The sequence below is a fragment of the Styela clava genome, chromosome 2 (genome assembly GCF_964204865.1).
Source record: "Styela clava chromosome 2, kaStyClav1.hap1.2, whole genome shotgun sequence".
In the NCBI taxonomy this organism is placed as follows: domain Eukaryota; kingdom Metazoa; phylum Chordata; class Ascidiacea; order Stolidobranchia; family Styelidae; genus Styela; species Styela clava.
Genome location: NC_135251.1, coordinates 26,986,394 through 27,011,856, shown reverse-complemented (window position 1 = coordinate 27,011,856; position 25,463 = coordinate 26,986,394). Strand labels below are relative to the sequence as shown.

General features: G+C 35.4%; 4 protein-coding genes across 8 annotated transcripts; 1 reads left to right on the top strand and 3 right to left on the bottom strand.

Moving 5' to 3' along the window:
* Window positions 1-601: 601 nt before the first annotated feature.
* On the bottom strand, window positions 602-3,240 carry LOC120335521 (uncharacterized). 4 transcript variants are annotated; one of them, XM_039403037.2, is made up of 2 exons: window positions 3,101-3,240; window positions 602-2,413 (listed from the first exon to the last, which is right to left on the bottom strand). In XM_039403037.2, the coding sequence occupies exon 2, from the start codon at window positions 2,337-2,339 to the stop codon at window positions 843-845; it is 1,497 nt and encodes a 498-aa protein (XP_039258971.2). In that variant the 5' UTR covers window positions 2,340-2,413; window positions 3,101-3,240; the 3' UTR covers window positions 602-842. The 4 variants fall into 4 exon arrangements, with proteins under 4 accessions (XP_039258971.2, XP_039258969.2, XP_039258970.2 ...); XM_039403035.2 differs by having other exon boundaries at window positions 602-2,398; XM_039403036.2 differs by having other exon boundaries at window positions 3,097-3,237.
* Window positions 3,241-3,245: 5 nt separating this feature from the next.
* Window positions 3,246-13,308, top strand: LOC120335518 (choline/ethanolamine transporter flvcr2a-like). Of its 2 annotated transcripts, none has more exons than XM_078110033.1 (12): window positions 3,246-3,384; window positions 4,048-4,488; window positions 4,630-4,751; window positions 4,845-4,986; window positions 5,606-5,770; window positions 6,192-6,259; window positions 6,510-6,613; window positions 7,284-7,394; window positions 7,857-7,962; window positions 9,416-9,524; window positions 11,862-11,917; window positions 12,396-13,308. In XM_078110033.1, exons 2-12 carry the CDS (start codon window positions 4,065-4,067, stop codon window positions 12,534-12,536), a joined length of 1,548 nt encoding a protein of 515 aa, XP_077966159.1. In that variant the 5' UTR covers window positions 3,246-3,384; window positions 4,048-4,064; the 3' UTR covers window positions 12,537-13,308. The 2 variants fall into 2 exon arrangements, with proteins under 2 accessions (XP_077966159.1, XP_039258966.2); XM_039403032.2 differs by lacking the exon at window positions 3,246-3,384 and adding an exon at window positions 3,493-3,948.
* LOC120335519 (complement C1s-1 subcomponent-like) lies at window positions 9,867-11,421 on the bottom strand. Its single transcript, XM_039403033.2, has one exon. It carries the CDS (start codon window positions 11,404-11,406, stop codon window positions 10,264-10,266), a length of 1,143 nt encoding a protein of 380 aa, XP_039258967.2. The 5' UTR covers window positions 11,407-11,421; the 3' UTR covers window positions 9,867-10,263.
* A 7,889-nt stretch (window positions 13,309-21,197) lies between the features above and the next one.
* Window positions 21,198-24,718, bottom strand: LOC120336398 (uncharacterized). Its single transcript, XM_078110199.1, has 4 exons — window positions 24,377-24,718; window positions 23,387-23,554; window positions 22,557-22,774; window positions 21,198-21,759 (listed from the first exon to the last, which is right to left on the bottom strand). The coding sequence occupies exons 3-4, from the start codon at window positions 22,721-22,723 to the stop codon at window positions 21,519-21,521; spliced, it is 408 nt and encodes a 135-aa protein (XP_077966325.1). The 5' UTR covers window positions 22,724-22,774; window positions 23,387-23,554; window positions 24,377-24,718; the 3' UTR covers window positions 21,198-21,518.
* Between the last annotated feature and the right edge of the window lie 745 nt (window positions 24,719-25,463).

Here is a 25,463-nt window from a genome sequence, read left to right as displayed (position 1 = left end):
ATATTAAAATGTCATAGGTCTCTTCCAACTTTCTATAATTATATTTGAATGTTTTGGACATTATATTACTGCTATATATTGATTGCCAAGTTAAATATGGAAAGATAAATTTCAGTAATATAATATGCTTTAAATCTTATCTTTTTATATAATTGTTGAATCTGTGACAATCCAATTGTTTTTTCATTAGTCCCTGTATTTGAGCCCGGTGAATATTTCAGTACAAAAACAAAATTAATATCGCTGTCTCTCCGACCTCAGAACTTCGCAAGATGGCCTTTAGGTGAACATCTTGCATACGAATCCAAACAAAATAATGATCAACCTCATACTATCAAAATACTTTCCGTTTTGACTTAAATGTACCATAGCATTGACTTTGTTTGTAATAATAAAATCTCCCTCTTACTTAAATTTCGAAAGACTGTAGGTTAGTTTGGTATTATAATAATGAACTGAAGAATGATTAAAACGATAGTATTACATGCGCGAAGCGCCATTACTTACGCTCGAAAAGTATTCGCATGCATTTCCCACAATGTAATCTTTCCGCTAAAATCAGCTATGAATACCTTATTTTGTATAACATAAATCCCAGACATTTAAATTAAAACACTTGCTAGTTATTGAAATTGTTAACTTTTTTAAACACATTCAACGCGTATTTTGAAAAATTGATTTGAATCGCTTCGGAATTCTGAAACTTGCACCTTTAATAAAATAGAATAGCCGCATGTCTCGATTTTTCTTCTGGTTGCGATAAGAAGAATCCTTTCATACTGAATACGCTTTGTAAACTAAGAGCTTTTCCACTCATTTTGTTACACAACTATTTTCACAATTCAAATGAGGTGTTGTGACAATTCGTCCAAACTTGAGATTGATCCTTCCTCGGCGCCTTCATCCCTGGCTCGCTTCTTTCCGCGATCCGCTTTGACATCGATGATGGCATGTAACTTTTGGCTCAGCATTATTTCCAAGTCATTCGTGTTTGCAACTTCAAACATAGCAAAACAGGTGTTGCGGAAAAGATTGCTTGAACTTGCCGCGACAATCTCACGAATTGATGTTGTGGTGAGAGAGATCGCATTTTCAATGTTTTCAACTTTGCGAGTTTCATCACTTTGGGATTGGTACGATTTCAGAGATGCTTTTACTGACTGCAGGAATGACTCATGAATTACAACTTTGTTAAAGCGGAATATATTCAATAAATTTGATTGTATAGTCTGCGACAAAAGTAACCTTTCTTTAATTGTTTTCTGAGATAGAAAGTCTTCGTCAATGATTAAGTAAAATACCACCATTATAGCATTCGGGAGCTTTTTTGAAGAAAAAGACTTGACAACAACGTCAGGCGTCACCAAGCCCTCCGGTGTCGGTAAGAAATTAATATTCAATATATTCAGTTCCAGTTCGTTCCAAGGTAATGCGGAACATATTTCAAAACCCTTGATTTTATCACCAAGTCCGTGATCGTACATGCCAGTAAAATATAGATTGATATCTACATGCTCCGACGTTTCTCCATTGATATCAATTGGGGATGCTATACAAATGTGAAAGAGCTTGTTTTCACAAAAATTAATTTCTTCTGGACATACAAGGGGGCGTGTACGGCTTGGTGTAAAGTGCATTTCATACATATCAGACAAATTCTTATAATAATGCTTACCTCCGGATAATAGTTTTGCCATTTTGAATTGCGTAAAGTCGCCTTCACTGTATCCAAATGTTGTTGAATATACTAGTTCGCCTACGTAGGACGAGAACGAAATAAAGACGTTTGGTGAGAATGCTCGTATTTTGTACAAAAATTCGTGCACTTTCACGCATATTTCTATCATCGCACTTTGTTCATGTGTACATAGAAATTGAATAACATGTTTCATACCATCTGGCCAAATTTTATTTTCAGTTTGTTTTTCCTCCACGTGAAAATTCCCAGTGCTTTTCTGGTATGATAAAGTTTGTAATGCAGTCAATTGGGAATCGAAATGTACGGTTTCCATTTGAAGACATTTACTAATGCCATTGCTGTGATGTATATTCTGGACCGTTTTAATTATTTCATCAGTATAGTTTAGCGACAGAAGTTCTGCGATTCCATTGACATTTCCATAGTTCGTCATGACTTTACAGTGATAAAATGTGGATTTATCATCTATGTGTGATTGTTCTTCAATTGCAACGACTAATTTATCTTGCGTTGGTGCATTTCCTGCGGCAAGCAGGATCCGGACGACTGCTTTAATTCCGTTTAAAAAAGAAATGCTTGTCATTGAATCTGATTCAGAAGTATCATACTCGCCAATGAAACTAGACGAAGGCGGTTCCATTTTATCAAATAAACATCGTATGTTCAGGTCTCGATTGTAGCTTTATTTAACTGCGCATCCTGAACGAAGCATAGCTAATATAAAAAATTAATATCTCTTACTAAATTACGAAAGAAGTCTTTACAATATCCAGAGACAATATTTGTAACTTTGTGCAAAAATGGAGATAAAAACTCACTGAACTCTTTTACTGGTTGGATAAAATACACTTGACTTGACTATCTGGGGATAAGGCGGCCCGTATTTGAATGATACATGCAGTTCGCACATAAACACAGGGTGGTTTTGGTTGCTTACTCCCTGGGGATATTACGATAACGAAAAATCTCTTTCAAATATACATAGGCTAATTGTATTCATAATCTTCTATTGAGGTGTTCATCACAACGATGAATTAACTTACTACAATGCGAGGTCGTCTGCATACGGCGGTGTGGCTCTTCGTGCTAAGCGTTAGGAATACACTCGCCACTGCACCTCTGATTACCCTGCGTGGGTTCGCAGGTTCGAATCCCATGCGGGGATAGTTATGTGCGAAATGATTGCTGAACTCCTCGCCGCCGTAGGGTGGTTTACGTAACCGCTGGTCGGTTACGGCTTCCTCCACCATCAAGTCCATGCTTCCGAGAACAAATAACTAACTAATGCCATACCCGACATGGAATGGTACCCGGGCGAGAGGCATTGGTTCGCCATATGGTAAAGCCGTCTTATCGGCTTTCTTCTCTCCCGGGATAAATATGTAAATATTACTTACTTACTTCTAGCAGTCAATACAACGCCCTTGATGTGCGAGTATGTGGAATCAGAAAAAGTCATCGTTCAGCTGTTGTTTCTCATATTCCTGCACACTCATCAATTATTCCCACAAATCTTACACAAACGAGCGATACGTTTAAATACTGCCCTGGCCTGAATATACGATACCCATAGCCGGCACGTTATCATCTCGCGTGAACTTTAGACTTATCTATGCAATTTTGTCGTCACAAAGGCCAACGTGTTGCTAAGCTGGAGTCTGTCTGAACTTCCCCGGGATAATTATGTAAGATTTTTTTCTCATTTTTCATTAGTTTATCCAGAGTGGTGTATCATGGATAAGATTTCTATTAGAAATAATTTAATATAAAACCGATCTCTCTCTAAAACTCTTCTCTTACAAGTTTGTGACTTTTGCATACCGGTATGCTTCTGCTGTCCCCAACTGGCTGCATTCAGGCCGGGAAATTCGACTTGGAGTCGATGCACTTATCAGTTTAAATGCTTAAAACTCGCTTTGACCGAGAGTTGAGAACGCCATATCAGCAAGAAAGCCTTTGTTGTTCGCTGCAATAGGAGTGAACATATTATGTCTGTATGTCAGTATGTGTATACTTGTAGAGTAATACTATACAGCTATACCAGTATATAGGCTAGTGCCAACTGTAAGACTGTAGAAAGACGAACCGTACTGCATGGACCTACTTTTTAATTAAGAGCATAACATACGACACACCGTTACACGCTTCTGCATTTAGTGTGGCTCTGTGCCTGCGTTTATTTTCTGTATTGAGGTATTTAGGTATTGCTGGAATTAAAACATTCATATACACTTGTATACAATGACCTGGTAATTTTATATTTTATTTAACGAAAGCTATAATAAATAACAGCTTTATCTATAGATCTTCTTGTCTTCACTAAATCATATTTCTGTATTCTGTTATAGTTATATCTAAGATCACCATGGAGAATGGGAAGAACAAAGAGGAAATGCTGTTGGAAGCAGATGATAATGTCTTTGTTGAATTTAAAACCAAGAAAAAACAAAAATCACACCAGGGCCATCCTGAAATACGATTATATAAACGACGGTTCTTGATGCTAGGGATATTTTCTGTATACTCTATGTCCAGTGCTTTTCAATGGATAGAATATGCTATTATAACAAACATTATTACAAAATATTATGGAGTTAGTGAACTTGCTGTACAATGGACCTCTATGGTTTACATGGCATCATATATCCCACTTATGTTCGTAGCAACATGGATGTTGGATCGCTGGGGTCTAAGAAAAGTTGTGTTATTTGGAGCAACCTTGAATGCAGTTGGGTCATTGATCAAGATTGGGAGTGTTCAACCTCATCTATTTGCTCTTTCATTTATAGGTGAGGAATTTGCTTTATGACACGCAGATCCATCTTGACTTTTTAGATAGAAATGAACAGCTAAACTACCTGTTGAAATTTTGTTTAATACATCATATTTATGTATGTTGTATTATTATTGTTTACTTTGTTCAATTTAAGGTCAGACAGTTGCAGCCTGTGCTCAGTCATTTGTGCTGGAAATTCCTCCTAAAGTTGCATCTGTGTGGTTTGGTCCATCAGAAGTTTCTACTGCCACAGCTATCGGAGTTTTTGGAAATCAGGTATATGATGCTCATATGCAATGTTGATAATTTAATATCTTTGTTATAAATGTATCCATTTCCTGAACTAAAATATGTTATTATTACACAAAGCTTGGTGTTGCCATTGGATTTCTTCTGCCTCCTGTCATTGTTCCTGATTCAGATGACATGGAATTGGTTGGACATCAATTGAGAGTTTTATTCATTGGTAGCGCAGTCGTCTGTACAGCAGTGTTAATATTAGCTTTTGCTGGTAAGTATATAATCAAATATAATTAGGTTTAATTAATTAATTCATACTGTTATACCGCTATATGTTATCTACTATCTCAAAAAAATATGTTTCATGTTAGATAAGACTACTATATTTGACCGAGTTTAAGCAAGAACTGACTTCCATAAGGAAAATTCAACACGAAACAAACTAGCGTCACCAATGTGCTAAGTCTATAGATATTGATTTAGCACTGTGGTAAAGAAGATGCAACCAGACTATAATTGACACAAAATGTAGATGTATCATTTTTATAACAACCGACAATAAAAATATCAATTTTTCTTCAGAATGAATTTATATTATTAAGCATCAAGCCCCTAATTCACTGAATGGATTAACTATAAAACTCACCTTATTTTTATTAACCATTTTTAAATCTAGTATTCATTCTGCGAATACTAATTGTCTTATGTGTAATTTAATATGTCTTGGATTGTTCCTAATGCTGAGTAAATTTGATACCTTTGATTATGTCAATCTTTATCTGTGGACTCCCATAATTGAGCCAATTTAACCGCAAACCTATCATGTGTACATTTAATAGCATTGCCGAAGATCTTTCCTAAGTTATTTCATAATTGCACTTAAATTTCAGTATTTCGTGACCATCCTCCTCATCCGCCCAGCATTGCAAGGAAGTTATCAGTAGCAGCTGAACTCTCTAATAAAGAAGCGCATTCAAATTCACTTTCTAATTACAAACGATCATTGGGCGTTTTACTGAAAAACGTTCCATTTTTGTTACTTTTGGCAACCTATGGTAAGTCCGTACATTTCTGGACAGAAATTATTTTTTTCTATTTCATCTATTATGACTGTTGTATTGACCAATCGATCAGCATTAATATTGCAAAATCATATATGTTTTGACACAAATTAAGTCTTCAAGATTTACTTACCTAGCAATCTAGCATATTTTTACCAGGATTGAGTTTTTTAATTTTAAACCTGATTTAATACGGTAATAACTGTGTTTTGGGTGTATTCGATATTAGAACCTTGCCACTTTATCTTTTAATCACAGCTGTATTTGTATTGTTTTTCAATGAACCCAGCAGCTCGTGCTTGGGCATGGACTGTCCAAAAAATCACTGGAATTGTGATTTATTATAAATATTTGAATACTGTTTCAACATCTTTAATTTCCTGTAATATCTGTAATTCATTTAATATTATTCCAGGAATAAACACAGGAACATATTACGCAATTGGAACACTGTTGAATCCAATTATGTTGCCTTATCATCCGGTAAATCATTGCTATTATTATCACGACTATATTTTTAATACTGTCAATGAAGTGGTGTTTATGTATAGAGAAGTCAATCTTGTGCAGACCCAAAGCAAAATATAAACAAACCATTTAGTGAATCTTGCACAAAGATATACAACTACTAAAACTATACTGTATGTAGCACTTCTTATTGTAAGATTCATAAAGTTAAGAGTGTAAACTTTACGACGTATGTAGTGAATTGACTAAAGGTATTTTTTAACAGGATGCTGGCAAAGCTATTGGTGAAATCGGTTTAACTATGGTAGTTGCTGGACTCGGAGGTTCTGTTCTTTGTGGTTACTTTTTAGATAGAACTAAATTATTTAAGTAAGTGAATTATATTTATTTTCTAAAATAGATAATTGAATTAGGATACATAATATTCACATGTCTCATTCAATTAAATTAGATTTAATTTGACCTTTGTTCTGTTCTTGTTTGAACTTTACTCTGCAAACAAAGAAATTTACTGCGTCTTTGTTTGTTGTCGAAACTTTTACCACAATATTTGAAATTTGTATTTGATTGTCTTTTACAGCATGATTTACATGATTTATGTGTACTTTGTAATCAAATGGAATGATTTTTACACTTTTGCACCATAAGTGTTTTATGTATTTGATTTGGCAATTACCAGTTTCCTATGACAAACAGTTCAAAGTCCAAAAATCCAGTAGTGTTCAGCTTGGAAACAATAGATTTCGCAATCCCTTTTGTAATCTCGAAATTGGAATTCTTGTCTGTGTATTTGCATTGACAAAATCTTCATGATAATAGCATACAATTACTTCTTGGCAGATGCTATAATATTAATAAACTTTTCACATTGTTCTGTAAGTTAGTAAGAGTGAAAAATTCAAGGCTACTGTAGCCCACATTTCAATACCGAGGATATTTAATGGTTGGTCAGCTCCTGTTGTTGCCTGAAGCCTATTACACTAGAAGCAGTTAGTTATGTAATATGATTTCTTTATTAATCCTGTGTTTTGGATTTCAGAGTTACAACTGTTGTGATCTATGCACTGTCAATGGCTTTTATGTTTGTATTCACTTTCACTCTTCAACTCAAATTATTATGGCTGGACTATTTAACCATTGGAGTTTTAGGGTAGGAGTATTTTCATCTTTTGAGCCTTGCTATTGAACTATGAATTGTAGTTTTCTGTAATATTCATTATGTTGTCCTATTGTTTGAATTTTGAGAACTTAACCGTTCTTACTGATTGTTAAAAAATAGGTATGTAGGCAATGGGTAGTCTTAATTGCCTTGCTCAATAGTGATTCACAATGCAACAAATTTGAGTTAATTTTATCTAGCCCAGAATAGACCTCGTCTCGATCTCAGTTAATATCAATAGCCATAATTAAAAATATATGCTGTTGTATTTAGATAAATAAACCGAGTTATGCTATTGATTTGCAATATTTTTTAAGTCAAATGCATTGTGTGGTAAAATCATTATATCCATAACAAAAATGCAATACTACTTAATAATACGGCTGGTATGAATCTTGTCTACAATAAATCCATGGTCTCACTATGGCATTACTATTTGTATTGTGTGTTCAGGTTTTTCATGACGGGCTATCTGCCAATCGGATTTGAATTTGCTGCGGAAATCACGTATCCGGAATCGGAAGCTACTTCTTCCGGTTTTCTGAACGTTTCTGCACAGGTATTGATTATATTTTTACATATCTTCACGTAGAAGTTGGTAAATTATGCATTTGAGCGATCGGTAAATGAGGAAAGAAATACGGGGATTAATCTTAATTCACAATTGTCCATATCTATAAATATACAACAGTGCCATATTTTTGCCGGTATCAGTTTGTTGATAACGACTGGCATTCTTGAAAATGTAGATGGTTAATATGGCTTTACAGGGTAAAATTAAAACTAAATTGACTGACCCGGCCGGGCCAACTGGAATATTCACCAAATGTTCTATTTGAAGGGAGAAAACGCATTTGCATACATTTGTGTAAATGCAGTCGCGCGTTTCCATGGCTTCTCTCAATGTGTTAGGAACCTAATTTTATCAAGTTGTAATGAGTAACAGTCAAATCTTAATCCATTTTATATTTACATATTTTTGGATGCAATACTGACTGTGAGAACCAAAATATTATCTCGAATCGTAGTTAATAAGTAATGTCGGCGATATCATAATATTTTATTGAGACATTTTTGTGGTTGTTTTTGACTCCGAGAAGTCGGCGTTATATCGTTTAAGCGACATTCATTGAATTGTTTGTTACTAAAAATTAATTCCATCGCCTTTGTGGTTAAATAATTTTCAATTTTATACTTAATGAGTACGGGAGCGGGCATAGATAAATTTGTCACTCGTGTTATTCTGCAATATATGTACACATCGCAGCTGCAAACGTCGGCATTATTGTAGAAGTTAATTATATCTTATCTAGTTTGTGGATAAGATAATTTGCCTAGTACTTTGTATCGTAACTAAAATTATTTGTACAACTCGGTTTTCTTGATTAAATTGTTTACCATCTAGGTATTTTGGTAAATATTTTCAAGCCTGATAGAAATGCTCGATAAAAAGCGTTTACTAAGTCGTTTATACAATTGACCAAAGTCTGTACTCAATAGGTTTTGGTGCACAAATAATTAGTAAGAAGCACAAAAAAGTTTGAAGACTTGTGGGACCCATTATTGCTTGTCGTTCACGCAAAATCGATTTGCGTTAAGTGGGATTATAACTAAGATACTAACTCCCATTTCGTGCTTACCACGAATAACATATTCGGCTAAAAAAGAGTTACAATCATCGAAGTGAAGACAAAGTTATTCTGAAAAAGACAAGTTTGGATTGAAGTAGTTGTAAACCCATTTTCGATAAAAACTTACAAATCTGAAAAGCACGCTACCTAGTATTTTATGGTAAATGTTGTGGTAGGCACATCGTAAGTATTTTGCAGCTGTGTTAATATGGTATTAAGGTACCATCATCTATATATATAAATGTTGTCTGCAAAGATGTGTTCGTGTTCGACCGCTTTTCACTCTCAACAACTCTCTGTACAAGCAATCACAAATGAACGATTTTATTGCCGCCGAGTTTCATTAGCACAACTGACAAATTTTTTGATAATTTTTTTCAGTTCTTTGGTATCCTGTTCACTTTGGCAGCCGGTGAATTAATGAAAAGCAGCATTTTAACAGCAAATTTATTTATGTCTATTGCACTGTTAGTGGGCACGGTGTTAACAGGTATGATATGTATTTTCCGTTTTACTAACCATTATTAAAAAAACCTAAATTGTTTCCATTCGACTATGTGTCAATTCTGACATTTTACCGCATAGTTGTTACGTATGGTCTGCGAGCGATCATAAATAAGTAAATAAAATGGTAAATTATCCTTGTATAAGAATCGAACTCGTGCATTAATATCTATTATTTATTGTTGTATATATACAGATGAGATGTTCCCATGTAGATATCCTGCATAGTTCACCCGATCGTACTAGACCACCGTTAATAATAGTTTAAAACTGGAAATCTTGTTTGCGGGATTAATTTACAAATACCACAATAAGCCGTAAATGAATTTATTCATGTGCATACTAAATATCCAATTCAATAGTTTTGTTTTGCCATTTGTGGTATAATGTAGGATATGGAATAAAAACCCTCCAACAACCAGCGGAAATGAACTTCGATATTCGCAAACTGAAAACTACATGTTAACGCGTCTCGCAGTGAATTTGCTCTTGTATATATATATATATATAAATTATTTTCATAACGTGATTATCGATTATATTCCCAATATCAATTCCATAAATCACTATAGTCTTGTTTATTAATTACAGTTTTATTGGAATATAACTACACCATACTCCCAGCACAATACTTGAATAAATAGTTGCCTTGCTAGTTGCTATACTAGTGTTTGAATTATTATCGATCCTATGACTATTTTGTCATTATTCTTGTCATTATTATATCAAGTGGATGCCATAGTTTGCCGAACCCAATTTAAAATTTCTTCATTCAGTTTTGTGTATCCTGTGTAAGTGAAGGTTTCGCCACAAGCATTACCGAGTCCAAATGAAACCAAACCTACAGCGTAATATCTTCCGTTTTTTTCCTTCTTCATGACAAATGGTCCACCGGAATCGCCTTCGCAGGTACCCGCACCTCCTTTCGGCAATCCAGCGCAAAACATATTGTCCGTGATAACAAAATCTTCAGGTAATCTAAGGTTCTTCTCTTCACTGACTGATTTCAATTCGGCGAGGCATTCGTCTCCACCTACTACAGGGAATTCGGCATGAAATAAGGTGTAAGCGGCATTGAAACCGCTGTAGAGTCCCCAACCAGCAATTTCTCCCGTAGATCCCGGATGTACCATTTTAAAATCTTCTTCAGTTGATGGAAGGCATATAGGTCGATACCTCGCAGTCATAGCTACACTTTCAGAAAGCTTCACCAATGCGACATCATAGTTACCGAAAATTTCTGTCCGAAATTTTGGATGTTTTATCACTTTTTCTGCCAAAACGTAATTCACTTGTTCATAGTTTTTCTCTTGCCTATCGTGTACGCCTAACCATATATGAATGTGATTTGCAAACATTAGTCCTTCTGGGTAATCTTCGTGGACAACACAATGCGCTGCTGTAAGTACGTAGTCCTGGTTTATCAAACTTCCACCACACGTGAGGTGGTTGGACTCCAAATTCGGATCTTCTCCACCGTTTAAAAACACGAGCCACGGCCATTCGTTTTCGGCTGACCTTTCGCCTCCAGATATATGCATCGACAACAAAGATCTGTCTGTTCCGCCTTTTATACCACACGCTGGAGCACATATTGGTAAATTCTTGGGAGGGTTCGGCTTATTGAAAACAGCCGTTCGCCATATCCCGTCGTCTCCACATTTCCACTTTTCACCACCAGCTACTATTTCATACCATTCATCACATTGAATTGTTAACTTTGCAAAATCTTCTGTCAATGTGTAATTCACGACATGACCGTTATCGATAGACAAAAGTTCTATCGGATCTTCGCACTTCTTCAAGCTCCTGCTCAAAACACCAGTAAATATGAGTCCAATAAACGTGAAGACTTTGATCGTGTCCATCCTTACCCATTTGATTAAAACTAGTTATAGATATAATATTGATATAATTACTATTATACATTCTTGAAACGAGGAACGACGCCGAAATGTTTCCGCTTACTGACGCCGCTGTGAAACTGATATATCCGGTTGGGCGTTTAGTATTATTGCATAACAGCGATGCTAGTTTCCCGCACTCTGGGGAATCATGCCCGTTTGTAAACAGCGGTTTATAACTGAATATATTCTTCTAATAATTCAATTCATAATTATGCAACGGTTTGTTAGTATTCTACACTCGGTGAACTTTTGTCACAGTGTAATTTTTGTTTTTCGAAATGCTACAAATTATGGATTACACTGCGCCCTGTTAGCCAATTTGTAACATTCGTTCATTCAATGCCACCATGTCGAAGAAATATGTTGTCGTAGAAATTAAATGTCATTGTTTTTATTTAATGTTTTGTTTATTTTAGCACTTATCAAAGAAAATTTGAAACGACAAAAAGCGAATAAAAGTTCGATAGAAAAGGTGAGACATACATCATGACTGACTACAAGTCAGCATATACTCGCTGTTCAGTTTTACTTGCTTCATAACTATCCATTCTCCCAACTCTCCTGAAAATCTGAAATACAGTCGAGCATCGTAACAAAACGTCATTTCGGGTAATAAAACCTTCCTAATAATTGAATAGCCCTATTTAGACTTAGCCTATTATGCTCCCTCTGCATATTGATATTACGTCCATTCAAAAATTGTATTAAAATTGATTATTGGACACTTGTGAACCAATGGATCAATTGCTAGGTTGTTTGTTGCAATTTTTATGTTAGGGGAGATTGTGTTCATGTTGTTTTGCGGAAAAATTATTCTTAGTGTTGACCGCTGAAACAACAGGCGAGCTGATTTTCCTAATGTTTGTGCTTTTCAACCTCTCCTTTCTGTACAAAGCCAAATATGGTAACGGAGCTCAATTCCAACCTATATCAATTTTTCATACTTTCAGCCCGATACGTCGTTGAGCACACATGCAGAAAATGGACAATTGCCGACGAACCAAACATCCAGCGCATTTCTTGGTGACGAGGACGCTCTTGTTAGATTAACCTCGAACAGTTCTTGCTACAGTACAGGTGGTGATTGTTAGCAGGCGCGCTAACAGTTACCCATTTGGGTTTTTCAATTGCCTTTGCTAAATTTCCTTATGCATGTCCATTTTATAAAGTTTGGGTAACATGCCCATTTTCGAAATGTCATATTTTGATGGAATTCTTTCAATTGCCTTTGCTAAATTTCCTTATGCATGTCCATTTTATAAAGTTTGGGTAACATGCCCATTTTCGAAATGTCATATTTTGATGGAATTCAAATTTTATTCTGGGCCAACTTATAGTTGCATACGTACGTCTCAAATATTATTTCACTTCTTCATTCACAAAATCGATTACCGTATTTTACCTTCAGTCGCCAACTTATCCCAACATCAGCGATTTCTAAATATAGCTAATGACTAGATTTAGTTATTTTTGTTCAAATTTGCCTGGTCAATCGCACCCAGGGATTTATGTGACGAATGAATTGAAAATGATTTCGTAGGGCTCTAATTGAAAGAAAATCAGTTTTGATGAAATATAGCGGCCATGGCGTTCCGTGTAGTAGATTTTTGCATGGTCAATTCTTCTTATTTTGCACTGACACATATTCATGGTAAATTGCCACTATGATCTGAAAGATTTGATGATGATTTGACTCCATTACCATTCCTTCAGTTCCGCTATCAACGCGGAATGACTATTTATTTACATTTGCCGGTTATACTCGTTCAGGGACAACCTGAGTAATAACGAAAGTACAGTTTCACGTGCTAGACAACAATTATCACGTCAACGTCCTTACAGGTTAGAGTAAAATTTTAAGAACTATGCATGCCCAAAATAAGCATACTGTCGGCGCAAAAACCTAACAGTTTATATTTTATCAATGATATTCTCACAGAAGTAACTGCAAAGCATCGTGAATGCTGTATTTGACACGAACTTTTGTTTACTTTTTTGTTGCAGAAATCCTGTACAACCATGGCATTTTGTTTTTCTGATGAAATATTTTTTCACTCTTTGAACTATCTGGTGCCACGTATATGAGTTTTTTTTTGATTATATTTGTCATTACTGTACTTGGTCTACATTCATATCCCTGTTCATGTTTTCGTTATATGCTGTGATTAAGTTGATGCTGTTTTCCTTTTATCCATCGTGCTATTTCGAATTAGCCTATTTTTGCCTTCAAAATTTAAATAAATTAATAAGATCTCGATTGCATTTATTTAATATTTTGTTCGTTCTCGGCAGATCAGATTTTTGTCTTGAAGTTATACCAGAAATTATTAGGGGTTATGTCTTCAGGCCATGTTGAAGGTGCTATCTGACTATCTATATCACAGCGTTCCCCACACATTTTCGAATTGCGCACGCTAACAACAAAAAGTCGCGGCAGACTTTTTACAATACATTTTTTTCAACCTTTTTATCCGCAAACATTTTATACGTTTCGGGAGTATGTAAGATTACGATAAGATTTCGTAGGTCAATTGTAGCAAGTCTTCATCGTTTCTATCTTTTAATTACTGTCAGCGCAGAAAATTAATACTCGCAGAATCATGAAAATGCAAATGGAAAGTTATGTTGTTGATAGGCTATATTTATTCTAATATTCTTGAACCCTCGCTCGCTGAAATTAGTTGACCGAAAAAAATTTCCCCATAGGAAGCAAATATTTCAGGCTGTCTGTCCCACGGCAAAATCAGGAATGCACATCTACTCGCCAAAGTTATGAATATTTTATAGTGGACTGACGCTGAATAATATTAGAAGGTTTGTCGAGTTAGAAAGCCAAAAGTAGAAAAAAAAACGGAATGGTTAAATTTTTGTTTCAAGCCCCAAAACCAATTTAACCTTGTACAGCTTGCGTCGCTCTACACTGCCGTTGTCCGTTTGCGTTGTAACTCACCGAAGGGCGGATTCAAACATTGGACCGTAGACCTGATGCCGACTATAGTACGCGTGTGAGAGCTGATTTTCCACTGTGCCACCTGCCCTACTTGAAGAGGAAAAATAAGCGAACATTTCGAAGTCGAGTCGTGTGACGAACTCGTTAATTTTATCAATCACTGATGCACTATCGAAGATTTTGCTATAAAAATCTCTGTGGTTCCCCTCCGTTGCTCGGTGCCCTTTTTGCTCAATGGTTAATCTAGCGCTGCCCGAAAGCATATATATATATTTGTCGCGTTTCATCTTTCAAGTGTCTGTGATTGTAACACATATATATAGATATAATTATAGAACTTATATATATATAATAGAATATAATATACAATAGAATAAATATATATTAAAATATATCTTTAAACAATGCAGAAAGAAATATCAAAAATTTCTAAGACGATATATCTGATGGTATGGTTTTAATTTTATTTTAAGAATAGTTAACTGGTTTGAATATTTGAACAATCGGTCACATTTTGCGCTTACATTATGTGGGCTGTAAGAGAAGCATATTTGAGGAAAGCAAGTCCCCTGTAATTATCTATAAAAGAGAAAAAATATATATATATAGTTAAGATAACATGATAAGCTTAAATGAATGCTTAAGAAAGTCACAACTTTCGTTTTATAAAAATCTGAAAAAATTGTGTAATGAATCAGAGATTAAACATTCAAATGGTTTTGAGTCCTCACTTTTATTCGAATAATTTAGTTATTCTCACGTCGTTGGAAGCAGGTAGGTTGATGACCGTACCATTTGCTGTTTTAAATACAAAACACGTGGCAGGAAGCTCCCAAATTGTAGCATCGGATCTATCGGTTGTGTTCTCAAGGTCTCCATCCGTTGGCGGACCACGAATATAATTGCATTATTTAAGTTCTGCAATGTGTATCCTATTCCAATATTCGTGAAGCAGAAGTATCTGTTATAATGTAATGTTGTTTTGTGCGTTACACAAACCTATATCTTCACAACGCCTAAACAATGTATTACAAATATTCTAACTCACTCGAGTAGTAGACCAAAATGCAGAGTGGATAATACCGCTAAGTTTCCTGTATAAAACCCCATATTCACACCATCGCTCCCCATCGTCCATGACTGTACAGTATCGGTTCGTACTTGTTGAACAGGATAATTCACCACATGTCCCGTCGGCAAACCGTTCTGATCTATGCTATTCACTATTTGCATCGTGAATCATCATGTAAGTTTGCTCGAAGCCAGGTCCCAGGCACTTAGTTAAGAGTCATCGCTTTGAGAGTCGCAAAAAGCCCCAAACGCTACTTATTGATATATTGTTATGAACTTGGCTCGTCGGTGTGGCGCATCGTGCTAAGAATTAGGAATATGCTCGACACCCAACTAATTGATTACGCTGCGTGCGAACACTGGTTCGAATCACTTTGGGCATAATTATGTGCGAGACGATTGTGCGTTATTACATTGTACAATGCGTTGCCGTTCCCTCGGTTTATGTTCGTTCACATTTTTGTTTTCTACCTTGGTGGTCTTCTTGTCAAAGCATCCACAAGAACTGAACATATTACCCCTTAGTCAGAAATTAGAGAACGTAGCTAAATGAATTCACCAAAATTGAAAAGCGTGACATTTTTTTGAAAAGCCTTCGAATTAAATAACGAAAACTTCAATTTGTCCTTTTTTTTAACCTGGACATTGTTTCGAATGATGTCATTAGATTGAATTTATCGTGCATGAGTAGAATTGTATGAGCTATTTTATTCAATGTTCTTCAATTCTTCACATGTCTGCTGCGCGTACTTGGAGTTAAACAACCTAACTACTTAGTTACGCAGCGACGTTTCGCAATGACGTTGCAACGTAACAGTTCTGCTTTCCTTATGAAAAACACATATCGCCTTCCCTCGCAAGTGTGAAACGTCATTAACCTGAAGCAGGGATCTCCAACACGGCCGGCGTTATGGTTGAGATTTTTCCAGAAAAAAACTGAAATAGTACGATGTCAACTATGAGTTTTATCGTGTTATTTAACATCATGAGTCCGGTACGACAAACTGTAAAAAATAAAACAAAAATTTCCAACTGTTATTCCACTTTAACGAGTATTTATTGTGACGAAAGACTCTAGTTTTGGTCAGATCAATGACATTAAACAACATGATGCGCAACTCCGGCATTTTTGGCCGAAGATCGTATCCGATAGCACGCTCCAATGCACATACTTGGCGAGACGAAAACGAGCGGATGTGTGCTGCTTTCAAGGCATAGCACGAATGGTGTTCGTGCCTGCTTTGACAGTTGTTGTCGATTTTAATGATATTTTGGAAAGTTGAGGTAAAAAGAAATCGAAAAATGGGAGGTAAATACTATTGTTGTATATCACACCCGGGCATCGCACTGTTGAGTACATGTGGGAAAGCCAGCCTTTGTCAAATACTACGAAGTTATTAATTCAGTACGGTAGGCTACGTAGTTGCCCATTTGCCGAAATTGCATATCCACTCACCCCTTATGGTTTCAAACAGTTCATGCACCTCCATGTAGATTTTTTTAATCGGTGAGGATATATACTCATTGCTGATTGCTGTTCATTGTAACACACTATTGCGCATTCACTTTTATTTGCGTATTGAATCAAAGTGTTAACAAGTTCACCTAACATTTCACTCATACCGGTCTATATTGTATAGTCTGATCTCTCAACCATTTGGAGCCACGAATGCTTGTAATTTCCTGACTAAACCCTTTTATTAGTTGGTTTATATACCAAATTCAGTAAAACTTTTTTTACATAAAACATGAGATATTGGATTTATTAGCTTTTCCATTCTAAATCATATAGACTGCCTTATTTATTCTTAACGAAAATTAATAAATCTCCTCTCTTTCTTCAGATGTGAAAGTTGTGGACAAACCTGTCTAAGCATTGTGAGACTCCTGCAGCACAAGAGGCAATAGCAAAAATAGTAAGTATATCAATCAAGAAATTAAGCCGACATAAAGCAAAACTTTCAACTATTCGTCTAATCTCAATTTCCTATTATTTATTTACAGAACAACTATAGCAGAAGGGGAGATATCAGAAGCCTGGCGACATATCAGTGACAGTGTGATTCAAAGAAATATAATTAGAGTTCCATAAATGTTTGCAATAAAAAAAAAAACCTATAGAGGCATGCAAAGACATTTGACCCTCCGGTAGAGTTGTGTATGGGCCCCACATCCTGCAGGGCTTGAGGAAAATAACTAAAATTTCCAAAGCGTAAGATTGCATAAGCGGTCTTATTTGTAAAAAGGCACAAAACACGCCAGACATAATTAAAACAGCTTTGGAAAATGAGGATTACGGGTAACTCACTGCACCTGTGTTATATTTGGTTCATCAACTTTTGGTAGTACTATAGAAGAAATTCCAGAAGGTATAATCATCTTTCATGATAAAATACTGTTATTTATATTTTGGACAACTTCAATCTAGACCAGGTATGTCAAACTCGCGGCCCCAGAGAACACTTCCAGTGCGGCCCTCGAACGCTTAACAATAATTGTAATAGTATTTTGGAAGTTTTTTTTTATCTGAATGTAATTAGTTAGAGTTGGTACTATAAAATCATTTAAGCCTGGCTTTAGTATGCTGGTGACACAAAAAAGATGCCAAACGTCAGGACAAATGTAATTAAAAAAACATTGAGTATATACTGTAGAAGTTTTGTTAATTTTAGGTTTATATATTTAGATTAGGTCATTTTTAGTGTATGTATTATTCTTTCCTTATCCAAAGCTTGTTCAAAAATGATTTTGATGGTTGTACATAGAATTTTATGATTTTTTATAATAAATACAGTAACTTGCAAATGTTGCAATAATAGTGGAATGCAAATATTAATATGTAATTGTATATGTCACAAACTAAAACTATCTTAAAAATATCTTTCAAGTATACATTATCAAATACTGTTTGCGGCCCTTTTTACAATTTCCAAAATGCAATGCGGCTCTCGAAAACCCATGAGTTTGACACCACTGATCTATTCTAGACGATTCAAGCATTGCTTTGGGAAATAATATCACTTCAATTAAATTGAAAAAAATCTCGCTATATCAAATACAAAATCGTTGCTATCATAAAGGTAAACCAATTCAGCCACTCGAAATATATTGGCCTTCACAAAGCAATGGAGGCAAAATTGAGAGTTCATGAGCTATGAACATTTGTTCTTTTCTTTGTCTTGAACTTTTCATACTCCACAGCCCCTATTAATTTTTTTTAATTTTAATCACCCTGTGATGGTCATACATATCTTTAACTTGTATTTTCTGTCATGATGTAATATCTCAATGTGTCAAACTATTAATTAGTGTGCATATTTTGCTTCCAGATGACATAAATTGGTGTATATAAAACCTATTTCAACATTACTACCACGTTATTTTTTTTACGTCCACATTTTCTGTTACAATGGTCTTTGCATTAAAAATTTCAGTTGAATCGTTTATTTATTTAACAAACTGATAGCTTAACATTAATTTTTTAAGCACGTGTACCTGCAACTTTACGTCTTATTATGGGTAACCAAAAAGTGAAGAACTACCGCTGAATGATGCTCATATCATGATATTTCTTTACATCTACCTTACGTTGCAAGTCGTTTTTCATATTTCCATCAATAGCCGTTTTAGCGTTTCTCTAGGCGTACCACACTACCCCAATTCGTCAACGAACATGGCCTCATCCTATAAAAATTAATTTGGCGATGCTTCCTTGAATAATAAAAATGTAACGTGAGGAATGATAGTTTGCACCAAACTCCAATCTGACTGGTCTGTAGAAAGTTTACTACAATTGGCCAAAGAATAGTTCACTAAGAAAAAAAGATTCTCAATGTCGCCTTTTTGCTGCCTCACATTCTCACGTTATCACAATAAAGTGTTGTGGGGCTTTATCTCGTGGCATCATAGATTGCAACCTATTTTATGTATGCGACTGACATTGTACGAATCGTTATGCACAAATAACATGTAGCGGCTTGTCACTAAATGATGCTGATATCACAACGAGAACCGAACCGAAGAGTTATCGATTGGAGTCAAGGGATCCCCAAAACAGAAACTGCGGTTTCGATTCACCTGCTCTTACTTCATAGCGACCCCGTTTGTATTCAAACATAGCCTAGCGATATTTTGGTGCGGAATTTTGCAACCCTGAACCGGATAGAGGGATATGGACATTGCTTAAGGAGTAATTACGAGAATATCGGTCAGAGACCGAAGACTTATCGATTGAAAGTTAGGGGATCCCCAAAACAGAAACTGCGGTTTCGATTCGAAAAATTCTGCAAACCCGAACTGGATTGTTTTGATTAGTTTTCAGCCAATATCAAAAATGTAGCAAACAATAGCCAACTCCCCATGTCGTCGTCGAAATACTACTCGAGGAAATACTTTTATGAAGAATTCTGCAAATCCGAACTGAATTGTTTCGATTAGTTTCCAGCCAATAGCCTATTCACCAATCCTATATTTTGTGTCAAATACAACGGCGCTAACCCGGGTTGCAACGACTATTCAAACACAGCCTAGCGATATTTTGGTGAGGAATTCTGTAACCCCGAACCTGATAGAGGGATATGCACATTGCTTAAACTTTAACGAGTAATTATAAGTAACGAGATACGATCTCGCGGCGTGTATCCTTCGCTCTGACTCAATAGGGTGGAAAATTTCTCGAAGGAAACTTGCGCATCGCGACGATGTCAAAGTAACAAGAGAGATATGGACAATGCTTAAAGATTAATCACGAGATACGATCTAGTGGTGTGTATCATTCGCTCTGACTCACTAGTGTGAAAACTTGCGCATCGGACACACACACACACATTCAGTGCGTCTCGAAAATCTCTCGCTCTGTAAATATCCAGATCTCTTCATCACTAATTAATTAATAACTCGCTAATTATACGATATAATTCATCCAAAATCAATAGGCTTCTGGTCCGAGATATGATGAATGCACATGCAAAATTTGGAGCAGATTCAACCACGCCTTCGTGAGATATCGCGTGCATCTAACAGACAAACAGACAGACAAATACCTATCAACATACTTACCGATTAAAATCGATAAGTAATAAGTAACGAGATACGATCTCGCGGCGTGTATCCTTCGCTTTGACTCAATAGCGTGGAAAATTTCTCAAAGGAAACTTGCGCATCGCGGCGACGTCAAAGTTACAAGAGGGATATGGACAATGCTTTAAAGATTAATCACGAGATACGATCTAGCGTTATGTATCCTTCGCTCTGACCAAAGTGACCAAAGTTATACTGTTATAGTCACTTTGGCTCTGACTCACTAGCGTGAAAACTTGCGCATCGCACACACACACACTCAGCGCGTCTCAAAAATATCTCGCTTCGCAAAAATTGTTCTCTAGATTTGCAAAAATCCAGATCTTTTCATCATTAATTAATTAATAACTCGCTAATTATACGACATAATTCATCCAAAATCAATAGGCTTCTGATCCGAGCTATGATGAATGAAGGTGCAAAATTTGGAGCAGATTCAACCTCGCTTTCGTGAGGTATCGCGTAACATACGAAAGTGTCTAACAGACAGACAGACAAATACCTATCAACATACTTACCGATCAAGATCGATAAGTAACGATCAAGATCGATAAGTAACAACTTTGTTCTTGGTTGGTGCCAAATTTAAGTCTACAAAATGGACAATTTTCAAATTCAAATATTTGTTTGACATGGCTTTTATGCCTGGTTTAAAAAAATCATTAACATATAAATCACACCCAAAAAAATAAAAAGGGGTCGTGTTATGCCCCTGAGTAACTTTCAAAATATTGGGTATTTTGTTTAATGATTCCTTCTACCGTTTTTATCTGACAAGTCAATCAATTTGTAAAATAAAGTTCAAATCAGATGTGATGAAAGTAAACTGCTCATACGTTAAATCCAAATCCAATACATTGCGCCACTTCCTTATAGTTTCAGATGAATCTGGTTTAAGTCAATAACACATTGTTGAGTTCTTTGACATTTTTACATTCAAACAGGCATGTGAAAGATTCACTCTCCATCCAAACTATTTAATATTCGACAAATATTTCGGAACTTTATTTTTCTGGATGGGAAACTCAGGGTAAATGAATATTTTGCCATCGCGTTGTAAGATAATTCCCATAATCTCTAAATCCCAAGATGTCGAGCCTGCTTCAGTTTCGTAGAAACGAAGCTCTCCATTGTTTTCTGGAGCACGTACATACTGGCTATTCGCGGTACACTGTAGACTAACTCCATCTCCATAGCCATTGAGTTTAAAATTTCTGAAATAAAAATAAATTCAAAAACATAATTAATTACAGTAATCAACAATACAATATTTGCAAAATCTATACCTCATAATAAAAATGTTCAAAGAATGAACTTAAATTATAATTTATATATGTTTGTTAAGTGAGATTTTATTCGATTTTTAGTCAGTTTACCTTAAAATATGTCGCATTACTAATATCTCAACCATTGGTCGTAATGGTGACCGATGATTAACATATTTTTGAGTTATAAACGCTTGATCTAAATTCTAAACGTACGGATGAGGACTTTTTGACTGATTAAAACTTTGAATGTTGAGCAAACAGCAAACCAATTCACTGGTAAGTGAGATGTACTGCAATGAAATCAAGTATTCATTCCCACCCTTTTAATTAATAACTATGATATTATTATATTGCGTAATAATTTGCTTTAAAGGCGGTCCATGCAGAATCACAAACGTCTTTGTCTCTATTAATACTAGTACCAAGCAAAAAATGATGATTGATTGTTGGGCGATTACCTCTTGTATTTTTTAGCATTGACGCGTACGGAAGGACAAACGGAAATCAAGACCTTTTTTACGCTTAGATGCAAAGTGTTTTTTAGGCCATTATAAGTTATAATCCCCACATCCATCCAGTAATATGCTGAACCTAAAAGTTTCAAATTTTCATCACTACTTGTATATATTCTCTTATTATATTCTGCGTCCAAAAGTTGCAAGTAAATTGGGTTGTAAGCACACAATTGAGCTTATCAATCAAGTCCATTTAGGATATGGTTCCTTGTTCTATTTATTACTCACGCTGCCACTGTTCCAAATTGCAGAGCATCATTGGCCTTTAAAGTTGGAGTCGCAAACTGAAATTTCCCATCGTCAGTACAGTTCACAGTCCAATCCTGATCTCCACTGAGCTGTTGGGTTTGAATTGGATCATTCAGTTTCGCTCCAACACTCACCCACTCACCCATTTCTGAGAACTGTACACTTGGTGAATTTGAATCATGAAAGTATCAATTTTTCTGAAGAAAATATAAAAACTCTGAATTTGTCTATTTGTAATCAGGTGAAAACAACTTTCATCTATGCAAAATTTTTTTCTCAAAATGTCCTGAATGATGTTTACGCTGAAGCGCATGCTGGTGAGATAGGATTTAAACCTGATATTTAAATATATGTATATATGCGTAGGCACGAATTAATAATGAAATTAAAATTTTCGAATTTTTTCTTTGCACATCGGCAACAGTTCCATAAAATCACATTTCAAGTTAGGCAGTAAAATAGAGCGTGATAATAAACTCATTTCGTGAACAAATGATCGTAAGCTTCACCATTTCGTCCAATAAGGAATCACCTAATTTGCAGTATAAAAATAACCACACCTAGACAAATAGTCGTTTATAGTTGTGGTTTGGATTTGAAAGCGGAAAACCAAATTTTCCCCTCCAATAATCAATATACATTGTGCAGTGCAGATGACAGACTGCCAAGAATTATTATAAATTCTAAGAAACCAATTGGGTAATTTCAATATTCAAGCACAACTACACAAGGTCTTAGACTTAAATGAAATAATTTTAGACAAATTCGCGCAAACATAATCCTACAAATAGTTAAAAATGAATACTAACAAATCAATCATTTCAAACGAAGGTGAAAGGAACCAGTGCATTGCAAAGGTTGGGCTCGCGGTTGTCACCATTTCCAACTTTCCTTCGTTATTGTACAGATATCTGTTTGTGGTCTTTTCAGCCCGCAGAAACAGCCCTCGATCAGGTTGAAGAAGCATCGAAAAATATCTTTAAAAAATAAACCTAGTCAAGTCGTATTTCAATTGATGGTGATATATCAATTCCAAGGAGTAGACTGCATACCACATACACTGCAGTTTTTACATGCACACTATACAGTCAGTCGAGATCTGGATTCAGAGTCGATTTTCTCAATTCGTGGTTGAGAGGCAAAAGAAGACTATAGATCTTCCATGTTCCAGTGACTATAGTACTTGGGAGACCAAGCCTCTTCCCCCGTTAACAGCAGCGTTCTTTCAGACTTTAGTACCAACAATATTGGCAACGTAGATTAGATAAATATATTTGTTTTTTCCATATAATCCTCCCATTCAACAATGGTCTAACGTTTTTGATTTGGTCGCAAAAAGTTAGTGAAGCGTTTGAAGAAAGTGCAAAAGTGCAAGTTACCATCTCAATAAATGTATTTCAATTACTATAACAATTTTTTGGCTGTATTCTTCATCAGAAAATGAAACTGTTATTCCAATGGGATTTAGATTAGATCATTTCCGCAAAATCTCTGTATTTGCGTCACATCTTTAGGCTATTATTTTGGCAATACCAATGCGAAACTGCATGATCACGATTTTGCATGAAATAGCGTCTTCGTGTACTTGAACCAGACTAAATGACCAGGTGGGAATTAATATTATAACAATAATAATAAATTTCAATCACTGGAATGAATCAATAATATTATTTTTTTTACATTAGGTAATTTTACTTTCAACATCTTAGATGGTGGATATGATTTATAAGGAAAAGATGTAAACTTCTTGCAGTGATATTTGCAGAGTATATCAATAAAAGTCAAATTTATCTCCTCACCTCCCCTTCCCGTTATCGTCCGCGATATCGTCATCATATTCAAGTGTAACATCGTTGTTGCTCTCGTTAAACGTGACGTACATTTTCTTATTATTCTCTGACATAATATGAAAACTCCACAACAATTCGTCGTTAGCTTTCTACAATCTCCAGCCTTCAACACCTTCGGGACTTAGTTGGACAGGAATATTGTCATGTAAAGATCGGTTGCTAGAAATCCATTTTCGCCCTTCCTTGTCCGCTAATTCAAGTTCAATATAATTCTGGCTATCACGATTTTGTTCCATCTTGGATTTTATGAGATTGCATCCACAAATTTTCGACACTATTCTATTATTGTATTTCTTAGAAAATAAAATAAAAATTGATAAACTAGAATTTCCGGTTCCGATATAGAAAAATACAGATGTACGTATTTTGTCGATATCACACTTGGAACGCAGACAATACCAATTACATGATTTGAGATATTAGATAATAATTTTTGTTTTGAATTTTGACGTTAAGGTATCTATAATTTTTATTAATCCAAAAGAAAGTCGTCTCGGGTTATCGACAAAATTTCAAAATCAACGCTGAATGATTCGTTTTGAAATATATGAATTAGGTTTCATAGGATGTGAGTCATTATAAATATTTATATTTTTCTCGGTACGGACAGGAAAGTGCCCACGGTGACTAATACCGCCATCATAATGCTAAATGTACATTGTGTGCAATCGTACTCTATATTCATTTTAATTTCTTCGGAATCTACAAGGTCTCGTACTGAACACATGCAACCATCACGTTTCTTTATTTTTCTACCTCCCTTTTGAAAAATAATCCCGCACAAAATTGCTCTGGCAACTGTCACCTGTAGAATTATTTGCTTTCACTTCACTATGCCACCAATATATATTTTTTTAGACATTCCTAACCTTTTCTTATATTGATTTTGGTCTGGCCTTAACTGTTGCATTTTGCGATTGCAGTCAGTTAAATTACAATTGCGCTTTATGGACGAATTATCTACAGAACGTTCACACATTATTTTTCACTCATTATGCATTTTAATTAAGACAAACTTGCGATTCTCATACTAACG